This window comes from Gadus morhua, chromosome 9 (assembly GCF_902167405.1).
Source record: "Gadus morhua chromosome 9, gadMor3.0, whole genome shotgun sequence".
NCBI classification, from domain to species: domain Eukaryota; kingdom Metazoa; phylum Chordata; class Actinopteri; order Gadiformes; family Gadidae; genus Gadus; species Gadus morhua.
Window position 1 is genome coordinate 24,828,802 of NC_044056.1, and position 9,764 is coordinate 24,838,565.

Consider the following 9,764-nt stretch of genomic DNA (forward strand, 5'->3'; position numbering starts at 1 on the left):
CCGGCACTAGGCCAACAGCGGTGGAGAAGCCGGCGCTAGGCTAACAGCGGTAGAGAAGCCGGCGCTAGGCTAACAGCGGTAGAGAAGCCGGCGCTAGGCTAACAGCGGTAGAGAAGCCGGCGCTAGGCTAACAGCGGTGGAGAAGCCGGCGCTAGGCTAACAGCGGCTGAACGCAAGAGAGAGCCTCGCAAATGGGTTTAGCGTTGCCCAGACTGAGAGGAACACGCTACCCAAGGGAAGGATTCATATGCATGTCACTGATATGGCCCACTAATATCTATATTAAAGCATCCATAAAGGAGCATGCCAGGGGACCTTTAAAAACAACTTCTGTACCAAATCACTTCCAGTATACTTCAGTGCTCTTTAAGCCTTCACATCTTTCAGGTTTCATCAGGTCTACGCCCTAATAGGGGATGTGGTTCTGTTTCCTGAAACACTGGTCGATGAAGTAGTAACAGTTTTTCCTGGTTTCTACAGGGCAATCTTGACCTAGGATTGAACTCTTCTGAAGCCTTAAGCAGTATCTATATACACGATTGTGTGTGCACTACTTTATTCGTATTACCAATAATAGAATGATAGACTAACATGGGTGATGGTTTAAACATGCGTCCCAGTGTCAGGCCCATCAACATGAGTGCGGATCTAAAGAGAGTGTGCTTCACCTCCTCGCTGACGATAGACAATGGGTAGCGGTCCTCACACAGGAAGTTGAAGATGCACCAGATCTTGAAGGCATCGTCGTCAGATATCAGCAGGTTGCTGCGGTCCAAGTTCTTTCGGGCGCACAGCGTCCAGCACATCCTGTCAAAGTCCTGGCGGTCAAACTCCTCCTTCACCTGGTGGAGGAGGGGAAGGAAGGAGGGTTACGTAGAATGGTTATTTTTGTAATGTTTGTTGCTTTGTCAAAAGAACATTTTGTAAAGAAGATGGCTCTATGTATGAGCCTTCCCTGTCTGCAATTAAAAACCATGATCTGAAAAACCAAAAATAGTATATAAAAAAAAGAAAACCGTGGTATGCCTTGCTCAATGGCAAATCCTCAGCATATTTAACTAACAGAAAACAAATACACATTAAAGGGGTCCTATTGTGGATTTATGGTTAATTCCTCATGGTTTAATCTGAAATTGTTTTGCATTAGTGACTTCCAAGGGACTACAGAGAGACTTGGCCGGAACTCCTCATCTGTTCAAGGGCAGGGAATAGTTGGACGTGTGCAGTTGTCGCCTGTAGTTACGATTGTAGGTACGATTTTGAAACCAAAAAGCACCTCCACATCTGCTCCCTCGCTACGTAGCTCTGCCCCCGAGAAATGCTGCATGTGCATGCATCGGTGTTGGTTAGCCAAGATGACTCCCAAAACAAAGAAGAGAACAGAGAAGAGATGTCCTGATTGGGCAGAAGTGATCAGGGAGCTGTCTAAAATCTAAGTTTGCTCATACAGACAGATGCAGTCAACTTGAATCAGATATTCTCAGTTTCACTCACTAATAGCTGAGAGTTTAATTTCCAACAAATTACACTCATATAATAGCTCTTAAACGTTTTCAGGACTGGTAGCATAGCACACTACACTTTTAGAGTAGCTTGGCCACAACACTGCGGTTAACGTTACACGTTAACAGCAAAATATTACTGAGGAGGCCTTCAGTCATTATGTTCAGTTATTATTGATAAACCTTTTACTATAGAGATCAATATGTGAGTGAGGCGCCACAGAGGAGAGGTCGAGAGACACAGTGGGCCTGGGACGGGGAAACTGTACGGCCAACATCCCCTTCTTGGTGGGTTGTAACCATAGCGATAATACACAGCCCCAATGTTACTACAGACAGACAGGCGGAAAAACAGAAACAGATTGTGGGTTGGATCTCTAGTCCTAGTGTGACATTGATGCCTATGGATCTTCTGATCTTTCCAGTACAACAGGTTGATCCTCCTACTCACGGGAACAGCTGACTCACACACTGATCCTCAGACACCATCATAGTGAGGAAAATATAGAGCTTAAACAACGATAGAATAAAGGAGCACAAGGCCCTCCCCCTCTCCTGCTCATTACCTCTTTCTACTTCTCTGTGTGCCTCTCTATTTCTCCCTCCTCACTTCCTCTCTCTCTGAACCGTCGGGCTCCATAGCGAGGCAAAGCCCTTGAAAAGGTACAAGTGTGGCCTGAGCAGGAAATGTTTGTCTTTGGGTTGGTGAGAGCTGTGGTTACCATGGAGATTCTTGGCAGGGCTGACAGTGCATTCTGTGGGATAAGGAACACAACTTGTTTTGGTGGGATTGGCCTTCAAAACAACAATAATTGTCCCAAACCTTCCTGATACGAGTTCCCTTGAGCTTGAGGATATTGAGCACAATGTAGCCTTAGGATAACGTAGGAATACGTAGCCTTAGCCCAGAGCAGCATCAGCCGTCTGCAGTCTGGGGGAGACAGGACTGGTGGTGAAAGAGCAGCTCTTTGTCTGTGTTGTGTCATGCTGCACTTGTTGTTTCTGTCACTCTGTCACTCTTTCTCTTTGTCTTGCTCATTCATTCTTTTCTCTTGGTCTCTTAATTGCTTTCTCAAACGGCTTTCTTTAAATACCAAATACCAATATATACACAAACAAAATAACAACAATGTTCTATTTTAGCCAATGTCTTATTCTTGTTTTAACAGATAGTTATTATTCTATTAAACTGTTTAACAGCTAAAACCAGTCTCTCTCTCTCTCTCTCTCTCTCTCTCTCTCTCTCTCTCTCTCTCTCTCTCTCTCTCTCTCTCTCTCTCTCACCCTCTCTCTCTCTCTCCCTCTCCTCTTTTTTTTTTCTCTCTCTCTCTCTCTCTCTCTCTCTCTCTCTCTCTCTCTCTCTCTCTCTCTCTCTCTCTCTCTCTCTCTCTCTCTCTCTCAGAGCTTTTTCTTCTCTCCTTTATTCTCTAACTGGTGTTCACCCTTTGCGTCTCTCCTTCCCCCTTGTCATTGGAACCTCACTCTCCCCTCTACAATGGGGGCCTTGTCAGGGGCTCGCTCCCTGGGGCCAGCACTCCCTTCCTCTGTGGCCACACGTGGTCATTAGGATTCAGGGACCCAAGAAGAAACCACTCTACTGGTTACCAGCATGAATCCATAAACACTCTACTGGTTACCAGCATGACTCAATAACCACTCTACTGGTTACCATCATGACTCAATAACCACTCTACTGGATACCATCATGTGTTGGCTGAGTAAGATTGTTAGTTCAGCCTGATCACTCCCTGTCCTGGATGAAGCATCAGGGGTCCTGAATGTTAAGTTTCATTGTTGTGTTGTCGTGCCTTTTTAAGACCTTTTGTATAGACACAATACAAAGCAATCCTATTTCATTAGTAACTTTACTACAACTCACACATTTCCAAGAATGAAAGACTGGGAAGCTGATTTGAACATGAGTTGAGCCTAATGGATATTACAGGGAGTGGAAAATACTCAAATTAAACAAAAGATGCGTTAAAACTATAGTAAGAGATGAGACGTCCCCTCCTTCTCTGCCCGTCATCTGTCTTAAGGTCCTGCTTGGTGTCGAGCCAGGGTCTGTAAGGGAGGTCTGAATGGAGGTCACTGAAATGCACCAGCGCCTCGCTTCTCTTCACTTATCACTTACACAATCAACCTCTCTCTCACTCTCTCTCTCTCTCTCTCTCTCTCTCTCTCTCTCTCTCTCTCTCTCTCTCTCTCTGTGTGTGTCTCTCTGTGTGTCTCTCTTTCTCTCTCTCTATTGCTAAAGAGCAGTTCTTAAGAAAAAGATCAAGGAACAGAGAGAGTGAGGAAGAGAGAGAATAATGAGAGGAAGAGGAAGAGAGGGAATAAGGAGAGGAAGAAAGGGGAGGGGGATAATTCCTTCTGAAACTGGGAGTTTCCTTGGGAACGAGTCAAGGCCAACTCACTGTGTGTGTTTGTGTGTGTGTGTGTGTGTGTGTGTGTGTGTGTGTGTGTGTGTGTGTGTGTGTGTGTGTGTGTGTGTATGTGTGTGTTTTTATATGTATTTAGATGTATGTGTGTGCGTGTGTATATTAATGTATATGTATGTGTGTGTGTGTGTGTGTGTGTGTGTGTGTGTGTGTGTGTGTGTGTGTGTGTGTGTGTGTGTGTGTATGTGTGTGTGTGTGTGTGTGTGTGTGTGTGTAGGAGCTGGTAATGTCATATGCATGACGTCCACCCCCGGTTGAACCCTCTGGAGGTGACATTGTTAAGGGGGGGGGACAGGATGTGACGCCACAAAAGGCCAGAGTGAGATGAAGTAACCTGCTTCCTGTAACAACGAGCCACGCAGCGTTCAGAAAAAGGCTCAAACCTTCCAAAATACCTGCTGACCTGGGTAAGGAGGGTTCAAAGGGTGATAGGGTCGATCTTTAGGCCCACACACACACACACACACACACACACACACACACACACACACACACACACACACACACACACACACACACACACACACACACACACACTCTTTAGCGTGCACCATGAGCAAAGAGGGAGGCAGTCAAAAAAGAGGAACTTATAAACAGCTGGGAATCCCCGGATTTCTTATGTTTTAGGACACATATTGGGTAATAAATATATTTTTTCTATGTATTACCCTATAAGATAAGCATATTAATGTGGTATTTGTATTATCTAATAAAATATAATAAAAAAATATGTATACATATTTTTATTTATTTACATATATATTCTTTGTATTACCCAACATGAGTCAGGTATACTGTGTCATAGGAATTGGGTTTGAACCAAGGCATCCATGGCCTGACCTTCTTAACACCATGTATCCATATTCACTTAAAGGGGTAGTTCGGAATTTTGGACATAGGGCCTGATTCCGAAGTGAGCATTGGTATTCTATATCACTGGAGACAGTTTCAACACATTTCATTCAGTCCTTCTAGTTGCAGAGTTCGCTCGTGCTAGGCTAGCGCAAGTCAACGGGAAATGCTAGCCTGCTATTAAAAACAGTCTTACCCACTCCACAGTACACCCGAGGTAAATCAATTATAACAACAGACTATACATCTAAATGTCTGTTTATAGAATAATGTTAGAAATAAAACCAACCTTGCATTGCATTGCATTTTGAGGGAATTGCGGGGTCTCAGCAGCAGTGTTTATATTCCTGTACGTAGGCTACGGCAGCGGCGGACTGATACCTAGGTTACCTGCCGCTGTCATTGCTAAAAACGCAGAGTACAGTGAACGAAGGAATTCTACAAGAGTATTAAATTAACAAGATATGGCCACGTTTGGAGGAGTTAGCGATGCATCTGCTTTTGAAAACGATTATGAGGAATTTGTTGTATCCAACGAACCGTACATGTACGAGCCGGTGTTTTGATGTCAAAGCCAGCAGCAACAAGCCACAGTTGAGTCCTTTCTGGATCTCGCACTGGAAATTGGTGGAAACTTTGTGGTGCCCATCTGTACCGTTTATTTCTACAATTTCTAAAAGCACACTGAACCATCATGTTGCCTAGTCGTTCAATTGCGCTTCGGTCCCACGCTTCTCCGTTTACGTTCTTCTGTCGTGATTCGGTTACAAACCTAACCAGCGCATAGTAGAATTCCGCTTCTGCTGAGAAAGTAGTCCCTCGATGATTCATGCGATGCATGGTTAGTTTTATTTCTAACATTATTCTATCAACACAGACATTTAAATCTATAGTCTGGCGTTATAATTGATTTACCTCGGGTGTACTGTGGAGTGGGTAAGACTGTTTTTAATAGCAGGCTAGCATTTCCCGTTGACTTGCGCTAGCCTAGCACGAGCGAACTCTGCAACTAGAAGGACTGAATGAAATGTGTTGAAAACTGTCTCCAGTGATATAGAATACCAATGCTCACTTCGGAATCAGGCCCTATGTCCAAAATTCCGAACTACCCCTTTAAGTCTCTTTGTATAAAAGCTGAATTAACATATCCTAAATGCTTAAGAGCCAATCTGAAGATCCGAAGAATATCCTTTTACAAAAAGAGTTAGCAGACTGAGGAGCTAGAAGCGGTCCTGAGGTCAGAGGGCCGAGAGCCACAGCATTCCACCAACAGAGGACGTTATGGAAGAGCATTATTATTATTATTATTATTACTACGTTATTACAGAGCAAGACGCCTAATCCTGACTGCTGGCTGTCTCCCATGCGTGGTTGACGTGACGCCGCCGTCGGTGTGTGAATGAGTGAATGAATAGTTCTAAGTCGCTTTGGATAAAAGCGTCAGCAAAGCCTGCTAAATGCAAATGTAAATCGGTCTTGAATGGAACAAAGCCTCACCCACCTTGTCCAGAATGAAGGTGTTGAGGTAAGGCATGTACCCCTGGTTGGACACTGGGCCTTCGTCGTCATCCTTGAAGTGTTCCTCCAGAGCTACAGGGTCGTGCGGGATCTTCATCAACGTGCACAGGTTGTAGGACAGCACCTGCGGAGGAGAAGGTTAGGAGCAGTGGCGGACTCAGGGGGGGGGCAGTGGTTCGTGGCTCAATGGTTGAAAAAGCGCGCTAAAGTGCACTTCAAGAGTGTCGAAAACTAGAGGAAATGCCTTATTGGCTGCCCTTTTCAAGTGCAAAACATGATAAGGTGCCCTCTAGGGTGCTCCTTCATACAATAAATTATGATGATGCCCTCTAGAACAAGAAAATTCAATGACGTGCCTTAATGAGTGCCCTTATAGTCCCATTCTGCCCATCTGGTGCCCTTTTAGTGCCCCCTTTAGTACCCTGATAGTGCCCTTCTGCCCGTCTGGAGCCCTTCTAGTGCCCTGATAGTCCCCTTCTGCCCATCTGGTGCCCTTCTAGTACCCTGATAGTGACCTTCTGCCCGTCTGGTCCTACTAGTGCCCTTCCAGTGCCCTTCTAGTGCCCTTCTAGTACCCTGATGGTGCCGTTCTGCCCGTCTGGTCCTTCTAGTGCCCTTCTAGTGCCCTTCTAGTACCCTGCTAGTGCCCTTCTGCCCGTCTGGTCCTTCTAGTGCCCTTCCAGTGCCCTTCCAATGCCCTTCTAGTGCCCTTCTAGTGCCCTGATAGTGCCCTTCTGCTCCTCTGGTCCTTATAGAGCCCTTCTAGTGCTCTTCTGCCCGTCTGGTGCCCTTCTAGTGCCCTTCTGCCCGTCTGGTGCCCCCATGGTTGAAAAAGTGTGCTAAAGTGCCCTCTATGGTTGTGAAAATGAGAGAAAGTGCCTTATTGGCTGCCCTTTACACGTGAACAAAATTTAATGAGTGCCCTGGGTTGCCCCTGATGTTGATGATGTGCCCTCTGGAGCAAGAATATGGCAAACCGAAAAAAACATGTTGTGGTTAGCTATTGAGGTACAGACGTTCCTCTCTTTGGTAGCTGACGAACGGGGAATGCAAGGCTTTGCTTTCATGTGGCGTCGCCATGACAAACAGGTACATCGAGTGGTACTTAAATCTCCACTGGATAACGAAGCAAAAAGCGGATTAAGAGTATGTCAGTACCCATAGTGGAAAAGCGCAATTCGATGCCAAATTAGAAAAACTTAATATTTTCCGTTTGCATAATCTGTTTAAAATGTATATACATTTTTTGAGCGTTCAAGATCATTCAAGTGTAGGTCATTTCATGCAAGAGAGACGATAATGGTCAGCTATCACCTCAACATGAAGGAAAACTTCCTTAAATTTTTCCGTAGCTGGCTTTTTTTTTCCGTAGCCCCCCCCCCCCCCCCCCCCCGCTTGTAGGAAGTCTTCGCTTGTAGGAAGTCTTGCCCGGGGCGTAACTGGACCTAGAATCGCCACTGGCGGTCAAAGACTGTATGGTAGCGGCACATTGAATTTTCTCCAGTCAAATTTTTACTTAAGTAAAGATGAAAGCAGTAAGGCATCCTCCTTTCTTTGGCTTAAATGTGAAAGTGCACAATGATGTGAACAACTCATTTTGGTGTTTATAAAGTCGCTAGAATAAGGGGAAACAGTGTCTTTGAAGCAAACATTTTTCTGGGGGAGGACCCACAGACCCCCCGTTTAAATTATGAGCCCAACTATTCTTTTAAGTGCTACATGGAGATGTAACAAGTGCCCCGAATGGGACCTTCAAGGCAGCGCTTGCTAAGGTTAGGGGATAGGACCTTCCAGGCAGCGCTGCCTTCAAGGCTCCGTTGGGGGAACAAAACACCATCAAGATAGAAAAGCCACTGTGTCCACTGGTGGGGCCCCATGTTGTCCAGAATGTGCCCTTTTTATTTTTTCGCCCATGCCCTTCAAACACTCTGAGTCCGCCACTGGTTAGGAGGACCGATGATCAACCAGGACCAAACATGAGTACAATAAAAACATATTCCGATTTTTTTAATAATTAAATAAGCCCAGCCATTACATTCATTTGTTGACTAAGGACACTTTTATTTAACTAAGTTTATTTATTTTACTTGCAATTTGCTGATGGCGACCGACTAGTAAACATAGCCCCGGCCTCCTGAGGCTGTTCTTGAGGAACACCTCCTAACAACACTGAGACTAACATTGGACAAATAGTCGTAGGAAAGATCAGAAAAACAGCCAAGATGAAAAGACCGTTTGGTTAACATTACAAAATAACTTTCAAATGCGCTTACAAATCAGTAAAAGTTATTTCTGCGTGTTTCCATGAGTTGACAACTCAGGCAAACCACTATGACCATCCAAAACATGAATCAAAAATCAATCATAAATAGAATACATCGTTAGGAATTAAAAACGATACCTTAAGTTGTGACTTGGACACCTTGCCGCTCTTGTCTACATCCAAGGCGGTGAATGCGTGCCAGATGGACTTTAACAGTTCGGCTCTCAAGGCCATCGCGCTCCCTGTGTTACCACACGCACTGAGCCGCCGTGGTTCTGCTACCCCGCGGGGAGGCTGAGCCCAGCCACTGCCACGTGACTCAGTGTCACACCGCATAAGGAATCCAAACAGAATGCAAGTGTGGAATATGTGTACTACCATTTTTTTAAAATAATAAAACCATGGATTTGTCTTGATATATTAATGTGTTGGTTTGAAAAGCACTTAGAGTGGCGACACCCACGCACAATTATTCCACTTGCTTGATGAGCAGACCGAGCACCGTAGATCAGGACTCCATCTTCAGGCCAACCGCCTGCTACTGCATGCATATTGTCTGCTTTTTTATTTCCAGCTTTGGTTCTTCAGTGGCGGTAAAATCAACAAAAAAACGATATAGGGGCGTAGCGACATGTGCAAAAATATCCTGAACGGAAACGGTCTAAAGCAGGGGTCTCAAAGTCAACTTACCTGGGGGCCGCTGGAGGTAGAGTCTGAGTCAGGCTGGGCGACTTCAAGTATGCCACAGAAGAAAGGAGCACAACTGACCCAATCTAAGATAATGATCGGGCTATAATTAGATCACGCTGGCTATGTTATCGCTGACAACAGGGGACATTTCATAGCGGTTGGTGGAAACCGGGACATTTTAGCGTCCTTTGGCTTTTGTCGGGACTCAGGACACGCAACTCAAAATTTGGACTGTCCCGGCAAACCGGGACATCTGGTCACCCTATCACAAGGCCAACACTAAACTTTGATGTCAAGCAGGGGGCCACAGAATATCATCCCGCGGGCCTCAATTGGCCCCCGGGTCGTCTAAAGAAAGCTGAAATATCTGCACTTATAGTTTGATCTAACTTTTACCCATTATTCTTATTCAAAGTGTGATATATTGACGTTATGAATAAAATTGCACTGAAAATACCCCCCCCCCCCCCCCCCCCCCGTTGATAATCAGGCGCCCCC

General features: G+C 45.3%; 1 protein-coding gene across 2 annotated transcripts in view; it reads right to left on the reverse strand.

Moving 5' to 3' along the window:
• The window catches only part of swap70b (switching B cell complex subunit SWAP70b), a 70,413-nt gene extending 61,435 nt beyond the window's left edge, over positions 1-8,978 (reverse strand). Inside the window, exons 1-3 of one of the 2 annotated variants that reach the window (XM_030367175.1) lie at positions 8,715-8,978; positions 6,297-6,437; positions 669-842 (exon numbers count right to left, since the gene is read on the reverse strand). In XM_030367175.1, the coding sequence (XP_030223035.1) occupies positions 669-842; positions 6,297-6,437; positions 8,715-8,957 (558 nt within the window). In that variant the 5' untranslated portion in view covers positions 8,958-8,978. The remainder of the gene's footprint in view (positions 1-668; positions 843-6,296; positions 6,438-8,714) is intronic. The other variant, XM_030367174.1, reaches the window with a different exon arrangement.
• Between the last annotated feature and the right edge of the window lie 786 nt (positions 8,979-9,764).